General features: G+C 37.8%; 1 protein-coding gene across 1 annotated transcript in view; it reads left to right on the top strand.

The window, feature by feature from the left end:
* Positions 1-27,837, top strand: part of LOC138191635 (sodium- and chloride-dependent GABA transporter ine) — a 51,568-nt gene continuing 23,731 nt past the window's right edge. The window contains exons 1-13 of the mRNA XM_069138551.1: positions 1-97; positions 2,067-2,201; positions 7,787-7,997; positions 8,808-8,940; positions 9,610-9,744; positions 10,457-10,560; positions 10,787-10,911; positions 12,332-12,444; positions 13,019-13,159; positions 13,309-13,408; positions 13,794-13,894; positions 13,970-14,137; positions 14,746-14,853. Coding sequence (XP_068994652.1) covers positions 2,075-2,201; positions 7,787-7,997; positions 8,808-8,940; positions 9,610-9,744; positions 10,457-10,560; positions 10,787-10,911; positions 12,332-12,444; positions 13,019-13,159; positions 13,309-13,408; positions 13,794-13,894; positions 13,970-14,137; positions 14,746-14,853 — 1,566 coding nt within the window. The 5' untranslated portion in view covers positions 1-97; positions 2,067-2,074. The remainder of the gene's footprint in view (positions 98-2,066; positions 2,202-7,786; positions 7,998-8,807; positions 8,941-9,609; positions 9,745-10,456; positions 10,561-10,786; positions 10,912-12,331; positions 12,445-13,018; positions 13,160-13,308; positions 13,409-13,793; positions 13,895-13,969; positions 14,138-14,745; positions 14,854-27,837) is intronic.

Genomic DNA, 27,837 nt, shown 5'->3' on the forward strand with positions numbered 1-27,837 from the left:
AGTGGGCGGCTGGAGTTCATCTTGGCCTCGGTGGGGTACGCGGTGGGACTGGGCAATTTCTGGAGGTTTCCCTACCTGTGCTATAGCAGCGGTGGAGGTAAGATCTTCTGTTGATACATCTGAAATGTAAAATCAGTCTGTTTTAGGAATGGCTTGTCAAAAATACTGAAGCTCTGGGGTTATATAAACTACAGGAGGGATTTTTCATAACATAGATAGATAGATAGTTACTTTATTAATCCCACAAGGGGAATTTCTTTTCGCAACAGCAGCATTATAGACACAGGTAAAGAAATACAAATGACAGAGTAAAAAATATTAAATATGAAAATGCGCAATATATACAATAAAATAGAACAATATTAAATTAAACTAACTAAACAATAGTGCAAAGATTAAGCAGAAACATACAACCAACGGTATTATTGTTCGGTGATGGATTTGACCAGAGGTGATACATTGTATAGTTTTATCGCAGTGGGCAGGAATGATCTCCTGTATCGGTCCTTGTGACAGCGGAGTTGGAGGAGTCTTTTGGAAAAAGTGCTCCGCTGTCCCTGCATTACATAACGATTTTTCGTAACCATATTGTAGAGCTGGGCTAAATGGACAAAATCAAACATTACAATATTTTTTTTGACAAGATTGTGATGACTGTCGGTGCTTTCACAAAATATTTGCACAATTACATTTTTGACAAATGATGATCAATAATATGGATATAACAACCAAGTGGGTAAACGCAAAAAGTAGAACAGAACACTGTCAGAAAATCTGTAAAAAGCCTTTAAAATTAGGGGAAACGACAGTTATGCCATATGACAATATTTTAAAATAAAAAATAAAAACATAATATCTAGTGGCATATCACCATACTAATTTTAAGGTTTTGCCGGGCTTGGGTGCTGTGGGAGTGGTAGAGGGTTGATGGGCAATTATTTGACTAAAACCTATTCATTTTCACATAATTTTGAACTATTACCTTTACAATGTTCTTTTAAAAATGCACCATCTCTAATAAGAATAATACTTACCAAAGAGTGGCAAAACAAAGCTTATAATGAAGCTCAAGTGGCTCAGGTGCTGTGAATAAAAAGCTTGGCTGCTGCACCAAAGTGTTAAAGTATAGAAGAAAACCCTGGATTTAACATCAGTATATTGCTAAGCACTGCTGCAGAGGCTCTGAAGAAATGTTCATCTCTTTTAATTTCAATATAAAAATTGCAGCACTTGTTTTAATTAGCAGTTAATTATCCATACAAGTAAGGCTTTTCCATCAGTTCTGTAAACCACCGACATTTTTCAGGGTTTTCACACTCACATCTCATGTCCCGTGTTCACCTGCATGTCTTTGAACTGTAGGAAAGAAACAGGCGCATGTGAAATGTATCCACACCTGACAATGCTACATTGGCGTGGGAGGTGAAATATTTTCTTTCCAGCTTATAGATAACAATATCAAACACACACTGAGAGTTGTCCCTAGAGCAGAAATGAGTTTGACTTGGATGCCTTCAGTGGAAAGATCATAATATCTTCACCCTCCAGTTCAGTAGAAAAGACCAACTGTGTGCTTGTTGATAGTCATCATGCTAACATATTATACATGTTAATTCAGCCTCCCAGTCAAGATTTTACTGTTTTGTAAGAGTGACTCAGTAAAACCCAGCAACCATCATTCATCACTCAATATCCAACTGGTTTGACATAAGGTGTGGCTTGTTCTTCAGCCATCAAGCCTGCAGTGTAAAAATAAGCTGATCAAATATTCTTCCAGAGCCGAGGGGCTGACAGCCTTCTGTTGCACAGAAGATATTCACTGTGGCAAACCCGGCACCCCAAAACTTGTTTTTAGTAATACATTACAAGAGGTCATTATTGATTTGTTTACTTTTAACCAAATATAATGCCATCAACATCAACTTAGAAGCTTGTTACAGTAAGTAAGTTTTATCTAAACAGTGACATAGCAGCTACTACATTATATTTATCTATTGAGACATCATCATTAGTTGACATGACATAACTAAAGCTGCCCACTGACTTTTTCCATTCTTCTGCTTCAGGTGCCTTCATGATCCCTTATCTTACCATGGTGTTCGTGTGTGGCATTCCTCTGCTCTACATGGAGTTTGCTATTGGGCAGTATACTCATTTAGGGCCAGTGCATGCTTTCATCAAAATCTGTCCCTTGTTAAAAGGTGAGTGACTCTGTAAGCCAAAGGCTCTGCTCATGTGACAGGGATGAACTTCTGAAAGATCTTATGTACTTTTCAGAGACTATGTTGCAGCATATATACAAAAACTGAACACAGTCTGGCTTTGGATAAATGAAAATGGTATATGCATGCAGTAGTGTCATTTCTAAATCTATTACCCAACTTGGTAATCTTAAATATTTGTTCATGAAGGTAACTACAAATTCAATACATGACCAAAACCATCAGGTGTGTATTTTCTCACCTTTAGAAAACCATTTGTAGACTTAGATAAGATCAGAGTGTTCCTGCATTTCTGGTTTTATCAAGCAAACAGATGATAAGAAGTGGGAATACCTCCTCCAGAGAAAGTAAACCTTTCTGCTCATGTTAGCTCTTTAGGTACAAAAGGGCAATCAAATTATATGGACAGTTTCTAAAGAATTTTAGGTTTATTGTTATGGGTTAATGACATTTTTCAGATTGCTAATTGCTGTTATTATAAGAATTTCTATGTGTAGTTTTTACCGTAAAAAAGGAACTTCAATCCATTGTTGAACAATTTACTACCAAAATATTTACTCATTAACCATGTGTCCCAGAAACTCAAGTGGATCAATACAGAATGCAAATGAGAAGCTCCAAAGTAGACCATTCTTGGACAATGTATCAGCTTTACAATATAAAATGGAATAAACCATGTAGTCCAATCAACTTATCCAACTAATTCAACTAATCCAAGAAGCAAAAAAACTAAGCAAAAAACATATATTTATCTCCATGGGCAGAACGGGTAATTTAAACCCAACATGAAACAACATGTTCAGCCAAACAGAGTTGTAAATAAGAAATCAGTCAGTTGTTGTTGATGTGGTTATCGGAGCAACGAACAATAAACATGACGCATGCGCTGACTCACAAGTGCATGCTGGAACACAAACAGCAATACTCTGCTTACATCAAGTAAAACCACAAATACACTATATCCTTTTACAGGAAAGGAGGGTATCCTGGTATCCGTTGTCCATCAAGGAGTGGCCTGGTTATGCAGAGCCAAACTGACTGAAACCCCTAAAAAAGAGGAAAAACATGAAAAGTCATGCCATAATGAACTTCACACTCCTCCTCTGCTCCATGAAACCCTCCTCTTCAGTTGAGGGAGCATTTAGTTTAGTTGTGTAATTTATTCACAGTTTTTGTGCCATGCAGAGCATAAATTACAGCTAATTCTGTCTTCAACTGAAAAACAACGTGAAGTCATATTTCTGCTCTGTTATCTTGGCCACAAAGTTTACATGTCTCACCCAAATGAAAAAAAAATTGCGAGAACACATTTGAATGCAAGTTGTTACAAACCTGCAAAAACACTGTGAGAAGAATGCTCTTGGATGGGCTGCGTTAGTATTTTTATATTTACTGATGATAAACTGTAATCTTCACACTGTGAGGGGTTGTTTTAAATATCTTCACATATCCTCAGGAACTACTGAATAAATTAAATGAAAAAAATCCTCTTTAGGGCACTTTAGGTTAAGACCTTACAGTGTTATAGAAAGAAACCCAACAGTTCCCCCTTCAGCAAGCACCTGGTGACATCTTCCTCATGCATTTCCATAGTCCTCTAACATTGTGTGTTTAATGTCCCACATCCAGATGAATATTTAAAATGTATCAATATTTAGCCATGGTGAAGGCATGTATCTTTCTGAGTGTCTTTCAGTTTCAATTGATTCTGCTTTTTTTCTTTGATAAATGAAATGTTTTCACATGTTGATGGTTGAGAACTTGTCAAGTGAACATTATAATCACAGCAATAATCAATTTATTTTTGAACTTCCTGTAATTTCAATACATTCTGAATGCATTTTAAATTTGTAAGGAATAAATCAAATCATTCGAACCATGAATTTGTAATGATAAGTAAGTCCAATTCGGGTGACTGAAGATGTGGTCTCAGAGTCTGCATTAGTTTGTATATCATTGTGAATATGGGGGATCATGTGGATCAGTATAATGTGATCAAGGTAGGTAGGTATTTACTTTATTAATCCCCGAGGGGAAATTTCTTTCGCTACAGCAGCATACAGAAGCAATAAGATAATAATAGAAATAATAGAATAAAATAATAGAATAGAATAAAATAGAATAGAATAATAGAAAAGCAATAAAATAGCAGTAAATAGCAGTAAAAAATATAAATATAAAATATAAAATGCACAGTATATACAGTACATTATATATCTATATATATTATATACAAACAAACCAAGAACAAACAAATCAAGATCAAAAAGCTTATAGTGCTTATGAAAACAAAATGACACACATAAGGAGATATTTGCAAAGTTGTACATCAAAATGATCTAACATGTGTGGACTCTGAGAGCACCAACAGTCACTCAGCAGATCATTAAAAGGATCACCATTCAAATCAAAACAGAGCCCAGCCATCAACAATCAGAACTTGTGGGTATGAAATGAAAATGCTGTCTGACTTTTTCTAATTTAAGATTTTTCTCTAAAGCTTTCTTATCTCCTTAAAGACAGAGATTATCTACCCGGTCAAAACGTATGGGTCCTTCAGTTGATTTATTGCTCATTTCTTCCTGGTTATTGCTCTGTGCTAAACAAGGGCCAAAAGCAGGTATTTTTTTCCTGTATGTTCTTCTGAATGATTTCCCTGTGCAATTCAACTGCAGTTTACTGTGATGTTCCTGTAATAAGTGATTTAGTTGCCCACAAATACAACAATCAAATTTTTGTTTAATTTACTGCACTATGTTCAATCTCAGCATATATTGATTACACTTTTTGCCAGTCAGAACTTTATTGCCTAGTTTTTCTCAACGAGGGCATCCAGTGGACAGATGAGGCACAACAAAGTAGAAAAAACTCAAGGAACTATATGAAGAGGAGAACTGATTTCTGTAATCCTTGTCTGCTCTGCCTTGTTTTTGGGCCCAGCAGACTGATTTATTTTGGCAGCTTCAAATGATGCATTAATATACCACTTGGAGTGTGTCTGGTTTACCAGTGGAGTAGTCAACCATGTAAGCTGGTGTGAAATGAAAAAGGCACTAACAAAGGAAGCAGCATTTAACGTGGACCGTACACAGTGGTTCTAGCTGATCCTGGAGATCACAGTGGGTTTCCTTTGGCTCTGTCATTATGATGACACAGAGTTGTTTTTCAGCTGCCTCTCCTTACATTGTACCAGATAGCGACATGGATCCAGTGGAGCATTTTATTCCAGCCTTTACACAATAAGCAGCAGAAGTGTATTCGGAGGGCAAAGTTTTTATATACTGTTGAAAATAACAGTGAGCTGTTTCCTTTCGTGTCCATCAGTGGTAAAAGAGTTTTCTGTCATTTTCAAGCATCAAAGATAACAAAGATGGCAAGGATAGCAAAAACATCAAAAACATCCCAACATTTTTTGGAAAAAGGCTTATTTGCTTTATGTCCGAGGGTTAACTGAGAAGCATGATGCCTCTCTGATATATATATATTTTCTTATACAAGAAAGTGGTTTCTATGATGGTAGGGCGAAACGCATGCAGTCATAATATGGTTTAAATATGGGGATAATTCACACAGTTGTTCACATGAAAAGAGACAGAAATAGCTGTTTAAAAAAAGAGAGCTGGAGAGAGAAGATGAGCCTGAGTTTACTTTTTAACTATACACAGCTGGTCAATCAGGGAGTGAAGTGGTTGTGAATGTCAGATAGTCGGTTTCAGAAAGTTACTGAAATGTTCAAACGCAAGCGTCCTTAATCCGACCCTGGACACTGCTGCGCGAGGAGGTTTCCACAGCTTTCAGACCACAACCAATTTGGCTAGACTAGCAGCAGGTTAGCTTAGCTATTAGGAAAACAGCTGTACAGCACCTTACAAAACATGAAGTAAAAACAACAAGTAGCTGTTAATAAATGACCCCCCACAAGAATGATGTTATTTCCAACGATGTCAAACTTTTACTTTAGAGGAGCAGTTTGTAGGATTTAGTGCAGGGGTGTCAAACTCATTTTAGTCAAGGGGCCACATACTGCCCACTTTGATCTCAAGTGAGCCAGACCAGTAAAATCATAGCATAATAACGCATACATAACGGCAATATTTCTCTATGTTTAAATCATTGGTGAAGGTTTTTGGATGATAAACCCTATTTTTAAGGTCTTTCTACAATAAACTAGAAACATAAAGACCAAAAACTCAGACATCAGCCCACTGTTTATCTGCCTGGGCTCTCCTCTGCAGATTCCCTAGCAGCGAGCGCTTCTGCCTCCGGAGCAGACGTCGCATTTACGCTGTTTTTGAAGCAATTACTGGATCGATTAAAAAAAAAATTACAAAACGTTTGTCCTCATAAACCTCCATATTCTCATAGAAATGCACTTTATGTCTTTCTGTAATTTTCACACTTAGCAAAGTCATCCGACGGGCCAAGCTGGACCCCCTGGCGGGCCGGATCCGGCCCGCGGGCCGTATGTTTGACACCCCTGATTTAGTGGCATCTAGGGGTAGGGTTGCAGATTGCAACCAGCTTAGTACTCCTTGCCTTACCTTACCTTTCCAAGCATATAGGAGAAACTATAAAACGGAAAAGTCCCTCTCCATAGCCAATGTTTGGTTGGTCCCTTCTGGGCTACTGTAGAAGCATGCCAGCATGACACGGTGTACTCGGTGAAAGAGGACCCGCTTCCTATGTAGATATAAAGGGCTCATTCGAAGCCAGTGGGAACACAATGATTCTTAATTTCAGGTGATTAATCTCTAATTAAAACATAATTATGAACATTATATTTCTGCCACTATCTCTTATTAATTCTTACACACTGACCCTTTAAACTGTTCATCTCAACATATAAAACTGTTTAATACAACAAAAGCAGTGCAGATCATTTGTTGTGTACAAAAATCAGTGCTTTTTTAGAGAACTTACTTTTTAAACACTCGAAATAAATGGTGTGGAATGGCTTCTCCAGGATACTTTGTAAGTAAATATGTATATCATGTATATATATGTATATCTATATAAAAGGCTTCAGGTTTAGTTCCCCCTGTCCACTCATGAGTCCTTCAGCTAAATAATGGACATCTACCTGTTCTGGATGCAAAGCTCTTTAGCCGAGTCATTGCTCAGAATACCCCCAGGAGGAGACAGGTGAAAAAACAAAACAGAAACAGATGGTACTCCCAGAAATCTACACCCCAACTTTGAAATCTGACACACAGTTTAGAGCCACAGGTGTTAAAAGACTGAATCATTTACATCTGTTGGAGGACTTTGATCCTACCTTTACTGATCAAGAGCTGTCATATTCACCAGCCGAATAACTCTAATCCATCCCGCAGGAATTCTTCTTATCTGTGGCTGAGTTTGGCCACCAATGAGCAGAGATTAGCACATCATTCTGTTTTTTTCTCTGTTGCCTACCTTTACAAATATACCCAAATAATGGCCACTCAGTAATGCATTGAGTATGAGAATGATTGTATGACGCATTAAAGACGTAAAGTATGGAACTTCTTTCCTCACAGTCGTCTCTCACTTTGCCCTCCCCACCCCCACATGTCTCTCCGCAGGTGTTGGTCTGGGCACAGTTGTCATCTCCTTTGTGTACTCCACGTACTACAATGTGCTCATGAGCTGGGCGCTTTACTATTTATTCAACTCATTCGGAGCGGACCTCCCCTGGAAGTCCTGCAACAACACATGGAATTCTGTCGGAAACTGTTCCAGTGGTTTCCCTGGCAACGCCACGCACCTTCAGTCCGCCAGCCAACAGTTCTTCGAGTGAGAAAACTTCACTGAAATACATTGTATCTCTACGTTTACACTCTGTAAAGCACTAGCTGTTATGTTTACTGCATAAGCCGTCCCCACTTGATGGAAATCGTGGAGATGAAGCGAAGAAGTTCGAGGAGACCATTGTAGGTGATAACACAGTGCTGTTTATTGAGAGCAGCTTGTACGAGGAGAGAGATCACAACATGGGGTGGTGCCCGGTTGCTAAACCTCTCCATCTGACACAGTCATCAGTCAGTTATAAAGAAAATGATGAGAAGGTGTCCTTGACTTGATTCTGCTTAACAGAGAGTCAGCCAGGCTGTCTCTAGTGTGAGTTCCATTTAGTTCATGAGGTCGGGGTGTCCTTTATGGGACCTTTACCTCATATCCAGGGAATCAGAGGTCTCTCAGAGTATGTCAGGCCTGAACAATTGAGTTTCCCTTGCACCCCACTCAAATAATGTTGTGTTCATTGAAGTGTCTTTCATGAACTCATAATTTTCTGGCAAATTTTAAGCAGTTTTGGTTATTTTACTTAGATTTTTTTTTAATCTCTCTCTCTCTCTCTCTCTCTCTCTCTCTCTCTCTCTCTCTCTCTCTCTCTCTCTCTCTCTCTCTCTCTCTCTCTCTCCCTCTCTCTCTCTCTTTCTCTCTCTCTCTCTCTGCGAGTGTGTGTGCCTGTCATTATATACCAATCAGGGAATTGTAACATGTTAATACAAATCAAACATTAATTGTTCATAATTTCTTTATGGGTATTTGTTGTATTGAGGGTCTTGAAGGATACAATAATAGTTACTTCTTCTATTTTTCCAGTCACAAGCTGCTGGAAAAGACCGGTGGCATTGAAGAACCTGGCAGTCTTCGCTGGGAACTCTTTGGCTGTCTTGTAACTGCCTGGGTTATTGTTTATTTTTGCATATTCAAAGGAGTCAAATCAACAGGCAAGGTCAGAACAATGGTTCTTTTCTGTAGATATGTGCATGTTGAGTAATGATTATGATTAATATTGTTTTGGTCTCATTATTTATACCTCTTGCTGTCCTTGGCCATTTGGTCACAGTTAATGTTTGTTGTTCAGCTACTGTATGTCAGTGATAAAGACAAACAGGTATATAGGGAAAGAGTTTATTTGTGTTTGGTCACAGGAACATAATTTAGTCTATTTAGGCCAAGTGATTTTTTTCATTCAAAGTCATATCTAAAATTATAACTTTGCCCTGCTTAATTGTCAATACTATACACCTCTTATGTCTTATGCCTCCTATATCTTTTGCATGTTGCATGTTAGTAGATAAAGTAGATATAAATGGGTTAGTGTAAAACACTAAACAACCTCAGATACAAAATAAACATGTTTGGGAGAGTCAGGACATTAAAATACCAAAAAAAAGATCAGCATGCATGTTTCTTTATACAATTTCATGTGATGTTCTGCACAAATTTATTATCTTGGACATTTTGATAGTAAACCTTTTCTTTGTCACACTGAGATATTTACTTCAAAACAAAACAAAAACCTCACTGTTGTCCACAGCAGCCAACTTTTGCAGCCTCAACCAACACTACAAGCCGACCAACTCATCAGTTTCTGCTTTTTGCTGTTTGTGTCATGTAGGTCGTGTATTTCACAGCTGTATTTCCATACTTCATCCTGTTCGCCCTGCTCATTAACAATGTGCAGCTCCCTGGAGCCAAGAATGGTATCCTCTACTTTGTCACACCTGTCTGGAGCAAACTGTTTGAAGTGAAGGTGAGACTGTCAATGAAAGAGTAACAGCAAAAAAGTAGGATAACCTGCAGGATGTTCATTATACATTGGCCCCAAAACTAGTATTACATATTGTGTCATATAACAGGGAGTAATAAGTAATGTCAAGCTTATACTTAACTTGTCTTTGTCAGAGAGTAAAAAAATGCAATACACTTTTTTTTATTTCTTTTTTTTCTTGAAGTGACTCTTCACAGAGAATAGCCTTTTGTGTCTGCTCAAAGTTCAAGCTCAGCAAAAAGCCAGAATGAAAACAGGGAATTGGTCATTTCTGTAATTCAATAAAGTGCTGAGGTTGTTTCCGAGACACACTGCCAGCAAATTTTAAACTAAACTAAAGTGATAATTTCTCTCTGACATTAAAAAAAATTCAAAGGGGGAGCTTCAAATCCCCTAAAATAGCAACAACACTGTCAGGGGTTATAATAGTTTATCACTTACAAACAGATTTGACAGACAATGGTGGTACCATCGTCAAACAACCCCACAACTGTCATCACTCAAATGTTGCTAAATGCTGATAGGTGTACAAAGATCCTTTTTCCATGGACAAAATCACAAAGATCAAAACCTTTAGCCAAAAAAACCTGTGTTGTTCATGTACAACCTCAAAGCTGATTGAGAAAATAAGTTTCAGTGGCCTTCAAAACTAAATTAAATGAAACTATCCTGAAGTGCTCCATTTCCATTACAGATTTGGGTCAATGCAGCTGCCCAGGTGTTTAACTCACTTGGAATAAGTTTTGGCTCCATGATTTCGATGGCTAGTTACAACAAGTTCAACAACAACCTCCTCAGGTAACGGTTCAATGAGAAGAAAAGCTTAACCGTTCTGTATTATTCACCTGCCACACAGTGTCTTACCTACTTCCAACTTTTTACTCCCATTTTTGAGAAAGCAGGAGCCAAAACTAAAACGGCTGTCTTGATCATCAAATGTCAAATTGTTGTTGTTTTTCAGAGCTTTTTGGATACTATAACTGGGGTAAATATTTTTTATATTTGTTTTGTTCTCCTTTTGCAGGGATGTTTTGATCGTGTCATTGATCAACTCTTTCACCAGTATTATGGCTGGTTTTGTGATCTTCTCAGCTGTTGGCTACATGGCCCACATACATAACCTCGCAGTGGACAACATAGCCACAGACGGTAAGCATCAATCCGGAAAACACCTTCACACCACAGTCTTATAACTTTATTTAAATTGAAGGATCTAAATAAGAACACAGATTCATGGACTTGATGTTGAGTGTAAAATTGTGTAAAAAAAAAAAGAAAAAAAGATGAATATACAAATACATCCCAAACTATGCAGTTGTAAGAAGTTTTATTTGTTTTTGTTATCCTAGGAGCATATTTTTTCTTCTATCCATGAAAATATAAGACACAGATTTCAAGATGTGCACGTCTGGATTGAATCATTTGATGTGTGCAGTTCACTTACGGATAAATACGGGACATCTATAATACCTCAAACTGATTGTAGAAATTAAGATTAGATGACTTTAGAAGTACCACTCAACCTGTAAAAACGTGTATAATGTCTTCTGTGTGTGAGTGTGTATGTGTGTGTAGTTTAGTTAAATGGGGTTGTTGGTTTCCTCATTAAAAAAACATCGCTTTTATGAGCAGTGTAAAAACACGGATGGTATTTGGATTTCACTAACTGAATGCTAAAACAACATGTGAACGTGAGTCTCATCAGTTAAGTGATGCAAGATTAAAAACAGAGACAACTTGTGGTCAGCCTCAGGGTCACATAAGAAGTGATCTACTATCCTTGTTAGCTGTCGTCACAGTTAAAGTAAAAGATCTGCTCCTCTTTGAAAAATAGTTTTGTTGACAATTGGTTGCATTTTTTCAAAAGAATAATCATCAAAATGTGTTGTATACTTCAATTGTGTTGTGCCACTTACTGTTGCATCTCAATGATGTAGCTGTTTTGAAGAAGTTAAACGTGTACATGTTTGGTTTTGGTAAACTGCAGTTTAACTGGTTTTACTATGAGGGCTACCAAACATGTGATTCAGCCTCGCTCTTTCCAAAAGTAACACAGCTTGCCTAAAAGCACCTATAAAGTTCTGTTTGGTTACTGTAGTAATTCTTGACAGCATCCAGGCAACTAGTGGAGACTTAAGGATGCTATGACTGTCCAAAAAATAGTTTGGCACGTAACTCACTGTAAGATGGTAAATCGTCTTTCTTTTTTGTCCGTCTTTGTACGGAATAAACATATGAGATATTGAGTGTTAATCAGTGAGCTTTGGAGGTGCTGCTATGAGGATTTAGTTTTGTTTTAACAGAGCCAACCAGGCTGTTCCCCTGGTCTGTATGCCAATCCAAGATAATCTGCTGCTTGCTCAAGGTCCATGTTTACTGTGCAGACAAGAGGTATTAATCTTCTAATGTAACTCTTGGCAAGAAAGCGACTAAGCATATTTCCCGAAATCTTGAACTCCGGTATTTATAAACAACATTAAACATTAAAACAACAATCTGTTCCAGGCTTAAACTCATTTGCATATGTTTGCATGCTGTTGTAAAACACATTTGTTGTGTCATGTTTCAGGTCCTGGTTTGGTGTTTGTGGTGTACCCAGAAATCCTCTCCACCATGCCTGTCTTTCAGCTCTGGGCTCCGCTGTTCTTCTTTATGTTGCTGTGTCTGGGCTTGGACAGTCAGGTACAAATCTGCACATCTCATGTGTGAAGGAGAAGGACAGCTGTGAAGATGAGGCAAAAACACTGGAGCACTGTGCTGCTGAGTTTTTCCCACATTTGAATCACACACTTGGATCAAGACAAGTTTTGTTTTTTCTCGGACGTAGGTTTCAATAATCAACTACTGTAAGCAAAACAGTTACAGAAGATGTCTCACTCAACTGCGTAAACTCAGGACATGGTGGTCATTTATCTTTAACTATTTACCCGACTGTCCACTTTTTGGCCATGGGCTTGGAAGTTATTACTCACGTACAATTTATGAGGTTTGTGTGGGCAGAATAACTGTCCAGTACTAACGTGTACAAATGTGTATTAGAAATATTGTGATTGTAATTTTTGAGGTTTTCTCTGACTGTAAAAAGAGGATTTTGAATCCCACTCCTTTGGTTCTGACACGATCTGAAGGGATAATGCATGACTGATAAGTGTATAATTGCTCTCCAAACAAAGTTGCTAAGTTTCTAAGTCAAAAGGGTATCCATTTTTATACAGAAAAAGGTGTTTCTGTTAAAAGTAAATGTTGTTTTCTGCAGTTTGTCACAGTTGAAGTAGCTGTGACATTCATTAAGGACGAGATTAGAACCAAAGTTCTGCGTTTCCTGAAGAGAGAAGAGCTGCTGGTCCTGGCTGTATGCATTACCTGCTTTATGTTGGGGATTCCCCACATTACTAAGGTACAGATTACAATGTACTTTTACTTCTCAGAGAAACATCTTTGAGGATGTTTCCTAGCCTAAATGTGGAATCAATTGCTTCACTGGTGACAGTTGTTTTGTATGTTTAGTCGTTCTCTAACTCTTGTCCTGTTTTCCTTCCTTATCAGGGAGGCATCTATGTGTTTCAGTTGATGGATCACTACACGGCTGTGGTTTCCCTCGTGTTCCTGGCTTTCTTTGAAGTTGTGGCTGTCTGCTGGATATTTGGTAAAATCCAAAAACCCAGATGAAAAACGTTTGAGACCAAAAAGCCATTACGATTTATTGTGGCAATTAAAGTGAATTTTGAACACTTTACATGTTTAAATTTTTATTATGTTAGTAAATTATTTTTATGGTAAAAAAAAGAAAATCAAATAGTTTAAATGCTTTTTATTGGCATTTTTCAAATAGCTGTCATGAGTGCACAAGAAGCAGGACCAAAATGCAGGACTCAGACAGATCAAGTTGTTAACACAAGTTCATTTGTGGCTAGTAAGTTGCCTGTGATTTTGAGAGCTGTATTTGTATGGTACAGACGTAAGTAACTATTTTTTGGCGTCGCCAGCATCCACACAGCAGAAGGTTAAATCAGCACTGTTTTTTCTGTCAGGTGTCCCACGCATCTCCTTAATGATCAAGAGGATGCAAGGAAAACCTCCAAACATCTACTTCCGTGTCTGTTGGCTGCTGCTCAGTCCTACTCTGGTGTTGGTGAGTCCTGTTTAAACCATGTGTCACGAATCGACAGTAAAGGCGGTGTATAAGACGATTCTTTTTTCTACATAGTGTATACTTACCTGCAGCATTATCCAGTACACTCCTCCTCACTATGGGAAGTACAAGTACCCGGTGTGGGCTGAATGTGTGGGTTGGTGCGTCTCAATGGTCTCGATAATATGGATCCCACTTGGTGCTATTCACGAGATCTATAACAACAAAGGATCACTTCTTCAGGTGAGTGCAAGACTAATTATACAAACTTTGAGCTAAATACTGAGAGTAGCAACATAATTGTTTGGTAGGTATATTTACCGTCTTCTGTCTTAGTTTAGTTTGTTGGCATGCTAACATTGACTAATTAGCCCTAAATGGACCAATTTAAATGTTGATTCCTAAAGTAACATGAATATCATGAATGTGAGAAATTTCATGTCGATTCATCCAAAACTTCTAAATGTTAAGATGTTTCTGTTGATAGGTGAAAATGTTGTCCTGTTGATGGAGCTATTGGTGAAAAGTCAGGGGATCACCGAAGTCAGTTTGTTTCATCCTCTGGGAAATAATGTCTGTACAAATTTTCATGTTAGTCTGTACAATAACTGTTTACAAACCAGTGGACTGCCAGGTCGACTGACCAACTCGATTGTACCTCAAGTCCCACTGTCAAACATTACCAAAAGGACAGCGTGTACTGTACAGAGCTGGGTTTATGGCTGAGACATTTTAACCAGAGATAAATGTGTTGTGAGTCATCTTTATTGATAGTTTCTTGAAGTCTTTGCTTGAGGGTAGTTTTTAAAAAGGTTGCTAATTTCTGAAACTTTACCCTCTCCAACCCTCAGAGACTTGAGACAGCCATGACTCCTACAATAGACGTGGATGCTGAGGATCCCCTTCCAGAAAAACAAAACCTTGACAACCCAACGTTGGAAAAATTGCTCACTTCAGTGGTATGATCAGAAATGCATGTCTGAGTGACTACATACCAAGCCCTGTAATAGGGAATTTTTACATTTCTTTTCACATATTCAACATTCTATCCAAAGATCTATCTTTATCTTAAACCCAGTTGACTTCAACAGCATAAAAACATCGCTAGTATTTTTGAAAAAGAAAATCTGAGACCTTGGTGAAGTCTCAACAAAAGGTTAAATTCACTTAATTTAATGTAGGTGTGAGTGGTCTTTTACCCTGTCTACAAACCAAACACTGAAACTTGAAGGATAATTTCCTCCTCTTTGGTACGTTGTGTTTTCTCTTGCAGTTTGCGATAAATGTCTGTGGGTTCGTTTGGTGTGTATAAAATGAATAGTTTAAAAGCCACAATTCTAGACCAAATACATCATAATGGGGGTGAAGAGGATTGTATCATTTGTTTGAATTCTCCACCAAACACAGCAGGGAAAGGCAGTCTTTTTTGGCCTCAATTCTTAAGGCCACATCCCGTTATCGTTGTGGTCCTTAAACCCTTAATCTAGTGTGCTGCTCTGATAGCAGCCTCATGTATTATTTATCACAAGACAGAAAAGTAGAAGTTAAAAGGACATTTCATCATAAACCTTCAACACAGTTTTCAAGGTGTTTGTTCAGAGTTACAGCAACACTGACATTTCAACTGAACACAAGTAGTATAAAACTTGTTCTAATTTCTCACTGGTATTTATACATCACTCACCAGTGGAGGTCAGCTGCCTAAGTCCAAACTTAAAAATATTTGACTTTATGAATGATGTGAAGTAAGACCTGAATGAATCATTATTTTTTTTCATCTCTGAGAGTGTGGACCGTCTCATTTGGGTACAGGTAGCAGGTTCAGGACCCAGAAAGATGCAAACATTCAGCCTCCGAACTGGGATGTAGGTTGTAGGTCTGAGCCTGAATAAAGTGGCGATGTAGACAATAACACTGGATTTCTAGTGCCCGAATACTGTTCACATAATATGAAAAACCTTAAAAACACATGAACAGAAAAACAAATTATAGACATACCGTATATACACTGTCATGATTTCAAAATGGGTTTTTGCTCTGCAGTTTCTTGTAAATCTTGAGAAAGACTCGTTTGATGTTATATCAATGTATACTGAGCTCAAATGATGGAGAAACAGTGCTTTGATTTTTGTTTTACAGATTAAAGAATGAGGTAATAACATTATAATTATTTTACTTTAAGCATGCATTTTACATAATTTTTTAACTATATTCATCTAGTGTCAGCTGGGAAGGATAAGTAGGTATTGCTAGTGGATGGATGGACGAATTATTTTTAACCATCTTGAAGCTGGTGACTCAGAAGAGTTTAAAGATTATAATAGGTATCTTTGATCTACTGCCATGAAGCTGAATTGGGCTAATGGGGACATATAATCTTAAAGAGGGCAACATTTATCTGATAATCTGGTAACTGTCCATTCAGTTTTGTTGGCGATACCTTTGACCTAAAACCTGCAGTTATTCACTGACCTTTTTTATTTTTTATTTTAAACTTCTTAATAGAAAAAGAAACCAAAAAGTTCCCTTTTCTGGAAACCTTAATTATTTCAAATCAAGCTTTAACTTTTAACTGTTTCTGTCTTTCTGGATAGCCCATCACACAAACCCTCAGTTGGGAGTACCTTTTATTCAAAAACACAATTAAAATATGCTATGACAATAAATGCACAAAACAAATGAATCTGATTTTAAAATGATGCAAGGAACAATTTATGATGTTTCTCAATAATGTTATATGCATTTTAAATCGCATCACCATTTAAAGGGCTGCCAAAATGGGTTTGATAAAGTAACCTGGGGGCTTAAAAAGTCGTTTTTTGAAAAGAGAAATGTTTGTGTGAAACTTAATGTCACCTGTCTCATGTACCTTTAATGATGTTTTTTATTTTTATGTAATCTATATTTAGACAACCAAAACTTTTATTTAAAAGTTGCATACACTGTGTTTTGTTGTAAATCGGCATTATTTTACTTTTTCATTGATTGTATCAGATGTGTAAATGGATGATTTAGACCCACATTTACAACAAAATAAGTTAGTGTTTACGCTTTTTAGCCCATAGAGTTGAGCAATTACTAAATATGGGCTATTAATACAATTATGCTTTAAAAAAATCTTCAGTCATAATCTTGTCTGGAAATATGTCATGTCCGGGCCATATGTGTCAGGCATCCATGTGCTACAATGTGCCGAATGTGTCAGGTTTCATTTAGCCAGATGATTTCATTGATTAGTTTCAAATGATGCTCTTTGCCTGAAATCTTGTTAATCATTGAAGTCAGCTGCTGCAGTTTGTGGAAGAATGAAAACCTGCAGATTCTCATTGCTCTGGGAAACTTGACTGCTCATCTGTCATTTTTACATTTTGGTTTTCTCACTCAGTGCTGGTATGCAATTTTATCACAGTTTTATACTCCTGTATTGTAAGTTTGGGACCACACAAACAAACAAAAACACCAGGTTTTCTAAAATTTGTTTACATATCTCCAGATTATTTTCCAAATTCAGTTTTGATTTTTCATATTAATGACTGTCTGTTTAATTTAATTGTACTATTTAAAAAAAAATAATATTTCTACTATGTTGTAATTTGTCTAACGTTTTGTTAAATAAAAGGCCTTCATTTTTCTTCAGCTGTTAGTGAATAATTTGGCAAGTATTAGCGTTCTCTGTATTATTGCCTGACTGAGTCACTGGGTGGCAGCATAGCGGCAAAATCCAGAACTGCTGTCCCTCTTGTACTCTTACTAATGACAGTCCAGCCCTTCTCTAATGCTTCAATCATGCCATTTAAAATCTTGTGGTTTGTTCTTTAAATTTTGCATACAATACTAAATATAATGTAACTCAGAACAACTGTGTTAAGAACCCCTTTCCTCATGATGTTCTTCATGAGTATAGTGGTTCTTCAATAGATGTTATAGTAAAACAAATTTTATATTCTACACTATCATTTGCTGCTATAACCTGTATAATGTATTAGATGATAATAAATGGTACTGGCAATCATACATCAATACATTGTATGCACTAAAAGGAGATATATGCATATGTTAGTATGGAATTGGGTTAATGTTTTAATTTATACTGCCCAGCAGCTGCATCAGTTCATATGCTTTCAGAATGACCCCACTGGGACCTGAGGTTCTGATCACTGTTTCTTTTGGAAACACACTGAGCTGCAGAAACACTTAAAGCATCAGAGAGCAGAGCTGAATGCAGGGCTCTAAGAGGAAGTTAATTAGGCCCTTGTCATAGAGTGCCGCAGTAGTGCCCTTAGCAGAACTGTACGTTAATCAATATCCCCTTTCCTGCATCCCCGATGACAGGACGTATCATGGGTACTAAATTAGCACCGGGAGCGCTGTTTGATCAATAGCCATAGACAGTGCAGCCCAGTGGGAAGTAAATTAATGGCTATAGGGGGGAGGTGTTTGTGAGGAGGAATGGGTAATGAAGAGGGAGACGGGTCACTGTCTAACTCATGTTGAGAGGTGTGAAGACATCTATCTGTGCCAGGCAACAAGTTAAACCAGCCACTGAGCCTCATGTTTGAGCTGTTTCAGGTTTTGTCTGACCTTTTGTGAGTGGAAGTCACTGATGTGGTGGCCCTAGGAAATCCACCAGTGCATGTGATCATCACTGCTCTGCACACCGTGCCTGAAATGGAAACAGTGTCACACCGCCTGCGAAGAAAGTTGAAATGGCAATAATTTCCCTCCGTTGTGATAACCATAAGAGAAGGTTTCTTTTACTCCCTCTCCCCTGTTGTTTCTCTATTCCTCCACTGTCTCACCTTTGATTTTTACTTGCAGAGTACTGTGTGAAGAGAAGAGAGTCCCATCTGTTTTCATTTGAATGAGGGAGGGAGGGAGGGAGGGTGTGTGTGTGTGTGTGTGTGTGTGTGTGTGAGAGTGAGAGAGAGAGAGACAGAGAGAGCTAGAGAGAAGATGATTAATTAAAGGAAGCAGAGATTAAGGTTGATTACATACTGCTACTGGTCACGGTTGTGGTGCTGGGAATAATATGAAGTATTACACCAAAGAGTTTTTACTCTTTAACCACTCCTCTCACATACATGAGGACTCCTTAACACAACTACAAACTTTGTTTCTGCATCAGAGGAATCCACTGTGGCAGCTACCTACTCTCTTGGAGGTTAAACATACTTGTAAGGAGGATGTCACTCAAATATCCAAAGATATAATAAAAAAAATCTTGTGAATATTTTAAGTGGCAACACAGTCCTGTAGGCAGAAGCTAAATTTCAAACTTAAACCATCTATTAGCAATAGTATTACAAATGCATTAAATACAGTCAGGCCTGTTTGTGGATTGACCTGCCGAAACTGCTCGATGTTTTTTGATGCATTATTGTTTCATTCCACTTTGATGCATGCAGGCCTAAACTCTTACCTAGTTCTCTTGTGGCAGCTGGCTTGCATGAAGCACATTTTCATTTTGCAGAAACAACTCTTGAAACAAATCTCTTCCTCTCTGCGTATATAGCGCCCATAAAACAGTAGATTTGTTCTCTGTTGTGGTTTATTTGATGTACATTTAGCTGCACAGTCTCCAGGCAGAGCTACTACTATCTGGCAAGTTTGTCGTAGAGGTTACCTATAAAGAGATAGTTCAATCAGCATAGAGAAACATTTAAAACATTGTTTCACTGGTTTGTATTTACATTGAAGAGGACAAGGACCGGAACTGCTGGCAGCTTGGTTTTAAATCAATTCAAACTCATACGCTCAGCCTATTCAAAAGTTTAACATGACATCTTTGTTCTTAGTGTATACAAGATTTGTCCAATAGGTCTGAATAAGCACATTTGTTTATTTAAGTTTTCTATTTCAATCCATTAAAATGCTAATGAGTATATCTTACCAACTATTCATATGCAGATAAGAGCTTTTGAGGCTTGGATGCTACAGTGCGCCCCTGCTGCACAGTTGCCTTAGGTTAATGAGGGTTTTTGGAGCTTTCTTTCAGGCTGTTTGGGATGTGCATACAATCACAAGTCTGCCTCTGAATAGAGCTCACCTTTTGCTGATAACGAGGCCACAGCTCACAGCATTAGTTGGCTTTTCTCCAAAATGTGAACTGCTGTTCAGCACTTACCCATAGTCAGGTTTTTTTTTTCAAGGAACAGTGCGGATGGCGATTTCATATTGCTTCCTGGCCTTTTATTTTGAGGAACCACAGTTCTCCTCAGAGTGTGGACAAATTTTGCTTCTAAACAGGATTACTGAATTGTGGGCTAATTATGCTAAATCTGTAGCACAGATAACATTGAGATAACATTTTGAACCAAGTTCTTTCTTGCATAATGTTTTAATTGTGGCCTTTTTGTAATGGATTTTGTTTTGCCACATGCATGTTGGGTTAGTGAATTGCCCTATTGATTTACTTACTGACATAATGTCTTTCAAAAGTCCCATGACTGAGCTCGAGACAGAGTTTGGAGTCATGTGGTGTCTGTGAAAATCTCTATGAGTATGTGCACAGTGTAGAAAGTGATAGCTTTCCAATAATAACTTCTGCATAGAGAGGATGTCTTGGCTTGTGCATCCTGGAGGGTGGCATAAAAAAGCAAGTGCCTCGGCTCAGTCAGGGAAACTCCCTGTGAAGAATTTCATTGGATTTTGGATGAAGCTGAAATAGATGCCGTAGGTGTAGGCATGCATAAAATGAAAGTTTCTGTTTTATCTCACAAAATATTTTCTGTGTATCACCATGATGAAAACAATCATTTCCTCTCTTTTCATTGTCTTGTTGGATGCAGGAATAAATTGCTTCTATCCTGCTAACATAACCTAATGAGGACATTTCAATGTGTCAAGTCTGCTTTCATATAGCTGGCAGAGAATTGAATTTGGCCCTGTAGTTGATGAAACTTCTGCATGCCTGTCTACATTTGCACACTGTTTGACTTGACAATAGCCATGTGCACGTCTTTTTTCCCTTTAAATTGATGTTTGTTAAACAGCACCCATAATTCAATCTGTCTTGTTATTTTCCTCGTGCAATTTCACTAAATACAGCCCTCTTGTTTGTACAGTATTGTGATTTATTTTCATTGAAATGGAAGGTACCACACTTTGTTGCACTCAAACAATGACATTACAGATTTTTTTTTCTCTAACTCTAACAACTCTTCAAACAAATCTCTTCCTCTCTGCGTATGTAGCGCCCATGAAACAGTAGATTTGTTCTCTGTTGTGGTTTATTTGATGTACATTTAGCTGCACAGTCTCCAGGCAGAGCTACTACATCTGGCAAGTTTGTCGTAGAGGTCACCTATAAGATCTAACTCATAAATCGTCTTTTACTAATTAAGATTAGGATAAGTGGATATTAGTGTATAGTTGTTCATTTAATAGATAAATAGATCATTCTCCTGTATTTAAGACATTTAATCTCTCACTCATGCCCACCCTCAGTTTGCTCCACCACTCACTCAGAAATCTCCACTGGCATCCATTGCTGATCTGCACACACCAATGGGGTGGTCTGCATGGGTCCATTACAAGGCAAGCCTGTTTTATATTGTGGCACAATCTCACAATGAGGATCCAAGCATTGATCCTTGAGGAACACCTGAAGAAAAGATCAAACTATTGAACACCTAGATCAACTAAACAATGTGTCGAGACGATGTCAATGTAAAACATGTTCCTTTCCTTTAGCTCGTCGTTATCATCCACGATGGGGGTATGCTTGAACAGAAGTACCTGTAGTATACTGATGTTTTTAATGTTAGAGTTGGGGGGCTGACACTTCGACAGGCACTGCGTCTTCACACAGTAAGGTAAGAAAGTAGTTTCATTTTTTGGTCATCCTTCTTTCTATCTGCAAAGACTAGATATTAGCAGCTACTTAGCATGCTGCCAAATCTGCCGCTGCACTTGTGGCATGTATAGAATGGAAACGGATTAACAGTGTGTACTACCTACCTAATCTACTATATCAACTAGTGTAATCCTGTTAAAATTTGCAGAAGCAAGTTGACATACAAGCTAACAAATAAAAAATAAACATGTTTGGATTCATGAATTTGCAAGTTGTTCCACTCTTTCTACAGAGACATTTTACAGCAAACAGTCCGTCACTATCATCATGCTGAGCTCCACACTTCTCATGCAGGTCTGCAGAAAGAAATCACTTGAGAGCATCACCATTCATACCTGTTCAGTCCATTAAGAAAAAATGTCAGTCATTCAGGTCATTATCTATCTAAGTATTTTCTGAACACAACTGGATTTCCTTGAGATTCTTGGAGGCATTTCACCTCTCATCGGGTGGGTAGTACCAGACTTTTAACCTCTTGTGGGGTCATTACCACTTGAGCGTTGTAGAAGTCATGTGTGAGTCGTTGTCCCATCTGTCCATCATGTCATTCGTTAGGGTCAAATGAGTCATGGTGTGATTGGGTCTCGTGTCTTGGGGGTTGAGCTTCCTGGGAGCGATCTTGAGCTTAAACTGTAATTGGCGGACATGTGGCATCATAGACCACCTCCACTGAACTTATTTTTGGTGATGGTAGCAGAAAAAGACAGACGTGAAGGTGGACATCTCTTAGACAAATTGCACTATAAAGTGGGTCAGCTCTCCTGGGCATATTCAGAATGGATGGTGGTGACACAACTGAGATGCCATTTGACATCTGCTTTGAAATCTGAATTATTTTCAATCAGTGTTAATAAAAATCAGACACTCTTAGAAACTGGAATGTAAGTGCTCAAAACAAAAACATTTGACTTTTACCAGTCAGTAAAAGCAATTTTAAACAATTGTAATGATGCGCCTGAGATCATTGTTTTTGTGAGTGTGCGAGTCTGTTTGTATTGCCATGAGTTTGGACATGTCTATTGCGGGCTTGTGTGATTTTGATGATGTATAATTATCAGCAAAGGGCTGGTGTTCCGGGCCTGGCTAAATAATTTGACACCCTGCAATTTCCTGAAAAGACACAAACCCCAATTACCAGAATGAGTTATTGTTACTTGGCTTTCAAAAACAATGTTCAATGCTCAATGAGCACAGAAAGACAATCCTCCTATGAAGTAAATTAATGCAGTGTAGGGCCGGGATCGGCAAATGTGTTAGAATCAATAAATTGGTTTTGGATTGAAAAGCATCATTGCAATTAGTTTTCATAATGTATGAAATAATTCAAATTTTCTAGCTTCATTATTTTTCCCCAGAAAGTGATGATATTGCCACAATGTTTTAAAATAATGCTTACTTAAGTGGCTTTGACACTTCTTAGGAGGAAATTAATAAATGGGTATTTTTTTAAACATCAGTAAATTTATCTATATCTTTATTATTCTCAGATTTGCACAGAATGTCAGAAAACACAGTATTTTAATTGGTATTTGAGGCAGTTTATTCTTTTTTGCGATCCCCAAAGGCAATTGGAAAAGCAGTTTAACAATGGATTTTTTTACAGTGACGTCAAACAGTCTCAGATGATTTCCTAGATGTGTCGGAATCCAAACATATGCAACAAATTTTCTGAACAGCAGTAGTAATATTTGACGCAGTCTGTTTTTTCCTTATTCACTTGCCTGATATTTCTAAGAGACAAGATGAATAGAATATCCCCTGCCATTTCTCTTTGAGTCAAACATACACACGCACAACCAGTTTCGACAACTACTCTTTGTCTGCGTTGACACTCATCATGCACACTGTAGACATTAATAATACAAGACAAGAGTCAGCACAGACATTAGAGAAGAGGTGGAGCTTTCAGACAGTTTGGCACATATGGAGGACTGTAACAAAGCCACTTGAAAGTATATCACATCTTAATCATTTTCTAGATGTCTGTGGTTCTTTCCCAATTTTTTATGCTGCAGTCTTTGAACAGAAGGAAGTATCAGTGTATAATACTGGCTGGTGAAAGTAGCTTAGATGGTTTGCTTGTTGTTCTTCTTCACATCTGCATACCCTTCCTCCAACAGAGAAATGTGGAATTAGAGCCTTTAATGAAACAAGCACATCTGTACAGAATTCAGATGCTTTTTGCCAGATAAGAGGTTTCACAGCACTGACAAATTGAAGAAGAAAACACACTTGTAATTCACACACACAGCATGAGGATATATTTTTCGGAGGAGTGTGAATGGGTGTAAACTGAAGCACTGTGTGTGACACTGATAGCAGAAGAAAGGAAATAAGACCAGTGGCCAAAACATCCCAAACTGTGTCAGATATATCTAATGAGATGAGACAGAGTCAAAAGGATCAAATAAAACTCAGTGAAAGAATCATTATTTTTTTATGGTGACTGAAAGATGTAGGTCTTCAGTAATACAAACCAGAGCTGCAGCTACGACATTGAGATGCCTCCTGAATAGCAATTACAGTGTGTGGTTGATTTCACAGCCAAAGTCTTCCAAGCACGGCATTTTTTTGTAGGTGTAAAATCTGCGGTAAAAGCTGATTTGTGCTTTGATTGCTGGACTGCTAGTGCCAGGGATTTAAGTTGATGCTTAAGATAATCTCATCATTAATTCATATTTCTAATAATTTCTGTGTGCCTTTTAAATAATGCAGGATCTAGTTTTTGGTAGCTTTCAGAAAGAATGCTGAATTATTAATGCTACCAGCCATCTCTGGGTTTAATAGATGAGGACTGCTACCTCAGTAAATCCTGCTCCACCTGCTCCTGCCTCTCGGCCTTTATGAGAAGCAGATCAGCCAGAACCTGCTTCTTTTTAGCCCCCTCGTCCACTATATTAACTGTACCTCAGGACATTTCATCACCATTTGTAATTCTACAGCATATAATGTCATGCTGCTGCCATGTGCTGTCTGGAGGAGCCCTAATCAGGTTTCACAGTGCAGTGTATGTTAATTGAAGGCTGGTGTTGAAAACAGACTTCTTTCACAGAAATGGCAGTGCACAGTCCTCTGAACAGAACATACACACAATTAGATGGATTCAGATAAACTGTTAATACAACAAACATCAGGATATTGTTTACGTTAATGGGCTCCCGGAACACTTTACTCCACAGTGTTGTCAGAAAATATATTAATGTTGCTTTCTATAACTGACACTTGATGTCCAGTCTGACACAGCAGTAAAGTTTTTACAGATTGTCAATATCAGCGCGATAGAACTGGGCTGGGCGGTCTTTGAGCCGAACATGGCCCATTTGATATTTTCTATGGTCCACAAGAAGATGCTGTCTGGATACTGTTTCAATGTTTTCACCTTGGATAAATATATAAGCACCTCATGTCTGCATGGAATTGTTTTACTGCCCCAAACTGTTTTACTATGTTCATCTTGTATTTTGTCTGTACAGTAATTGTTACCATAAAAGGGGATGCACCTAATTGGGTTATTTCATGTACCAATATATCAGTTAATATTAAGAGTCATTTGTAGCCATTAATTGACAAAATATTCTGTGCAGCCCCTCAAACCCCCAGTGGTCTTCCTATCTGGATCTCTCGCTATTGAGTTTGATGGATACAATTAGCATGCAAACAGCTACTAATTTCACTTGTGTACATGACCAATACTTAGCTACTATAACTGTATCGAGGTGTAAATGTGTGTGGGGCCATATAGTGTTATATGAAGGTGGCAGGAAGATTTGTAGGTGTGAAAACTCTGACACATCGCTTCAGATGAATTGCTCAAACCAGAGCTTATATTATAACTGCTATTATTAGAAGGTAACATTCACAAGACAACAGTTGTTAGCAGCAACAGCAGCAGCAACGTCGCCATCACTCATCCAGTGTCTGACTGGTAGAACTGGTTTGTAATCTTATTTCATGGTCGTCAGGAAAACATTTTCGGAGTTGAAGCAGTATTTTATGATTCTGCACTTTGTGTCTTAATCCTTGAAGGGGCAACACCAAGGTAAAAGTTGAGATGAACTGCATCTGTACTCCTCCTCATTGTCAGAAGAAAGAGAAAGAAAAACGTATTGATTTTTATGCCTCCATTCTGTTGACAACTGGGGCATATTATGTTTTTCTGTTTTCCATCCATTCCATTCTCACAAACAAGATATCTGAAAAACCTTCTGAGAGAATTCCCCCTGATTTGGGTCAAATATACCCTCATTCCCAAAGATGAAAAATGTTTGGGGATCCAAGGTCATTGTGACCTCATGTCTGTCCTATTATTGTGAATGTTATATCTAAGGAAGACCTTGAGGAAATTTCTTTAGACTTGGCAAAAATGTTCACTTGAACCTAAAGATGAACTGATTAGATATGGTTGGCCACAGGTCAAAGGTCACATGACCTCACAAAGCACATTTGTGGCCAAAACTCAGGAATGTATACGCTAATTATGACAAAAATTGCACACACTTCGAAATGGATATAATCATCATGGTGTTTCTTACCATCATTAACATCATAACTCACTATAACATGCCTTCCAATACTTGCAAGACAAACATTCCTGAGAGTAAAAAAACCAAAATATTTATGTAACATTTAGAAAACACACAAAAGAATTACTCACAACATGAAGCAGTAAAACTTGCTTATATAATTGCAACTGTTTCCAAAAAGCTGCTTGCGAAGTGGGAAGCAAATGTTTGTTGGTTTAAAGGTCAAACAGAATGCAGCTACACATATTGATTGTGTTATTTCTGTGGCAGATCAATGGGAAATATTCCAAAAAGGAACTACATGGTTTTTCATCAATGAAAAACGATTACCACAGCGTGGAAAAACCCAAACCTAGTGGATCAATGTCTGTTTTTTAAAAAAAAACGTTATACTGTGGAGATTTCACTGTTGATCTCATCCTTGATCACTGATCAGCTCCATGGGTGAGTGGCCACCAGGCAGATAATAAATCACCCCACAGATCAATAAACATGACACGTGATTATCAGTTGATTGATATACAAGCACAATCAGCAGTATTCCAGTGGAAAGTATGAAAAAGAAAACTAAATCAATTGTGCTTGGGGCAACAGTTAGCTCCAACTGAATTGATACAGGATTACAAAGTGTTAGCTGGATGATTACTTTGGACTAAAAAAGCAACATTAAATACTTCAGAATGTATATTTTGCATTCATCATCTAACTAAACAGCACCTGTATGTTGTACCTGAACAGGGGAATCTTTTGTGCAGTCTTTTTATCTGGCAGAATTTTTACATACACATATGTGTTTGTGAGGCATATGTACAGTCGTGTAAAAATGATCAAATTAACTGATTCATTCACTTGACTGAAAATGGAAACATTGGCATTAACTTTGATCTAAATGTCTCAACCTGGTAAACATTTCTTGTTAAACATCCGCATGTTAGGTTTTTCATCGTGCACATGCTAATACCAGCATTTACAGTGGCAACTTAAGCAACACTTAAAAGTCTAGATTTCCATCCTCTGGCTTGCAGAACTGCTTCACAGCACCTTGGCATGAAATCAACCATTTTCTGTATCAGCTGTGGTGGACGTTTCTGACATGTTTCACCCAGAAAAGCTTTCAGTTTACCCTAGAGAACCAACAAGCTGACATTTTTCATGCCTCAGCACTGGACTGACTGCTGGAGCCATTATTGAAGGCATTATGTTTTTGTTTTGCACGTCTGTCAGTCCTGTTCTGGTAAACGTGATTTCTTAAGAACTCCTTTAGGGAATTTCTTCAAACTTGGTACAAATGTTCACTTGGTCACAAAACATGTCTGTGGTCATTACTTAAGAATTCATGTTAATTGTGAAAAGATTTTACACAAATAGGATAATAAAATAAAATAATGAAGAGAAACATATTTTATATCCAAAAGGTCAACGGTCAACTTCACTGTGATATCATAATGTTCAGCAAAAACACTCAGCTGTAAGGGCCATTCAAAGACTTTCGTTTTCTCCTGGGCAAAATATTCTTTCTACCAGCAGCTGGTGCTTCAAATCATTATTCTGATTAAAAAAACACT

The sequence above is a fragment of the Embiotoca jacksoni genome, unplaced genomic scaffold (genome assembly GCF_022577435.1).
Source record: "Embiotoca jacksoni isolate LCO1_2020_lvr unplaced genomic scaffold, fEmbJac1.0.p SCAF_8, whole genome shotgun sequence".
Taxonomy (NCBI): Eukaryota; Metazoa; Chordata; class Actinopteri; family Embiotocidae; genus Embiotoca; species Embiotoca jacksoni.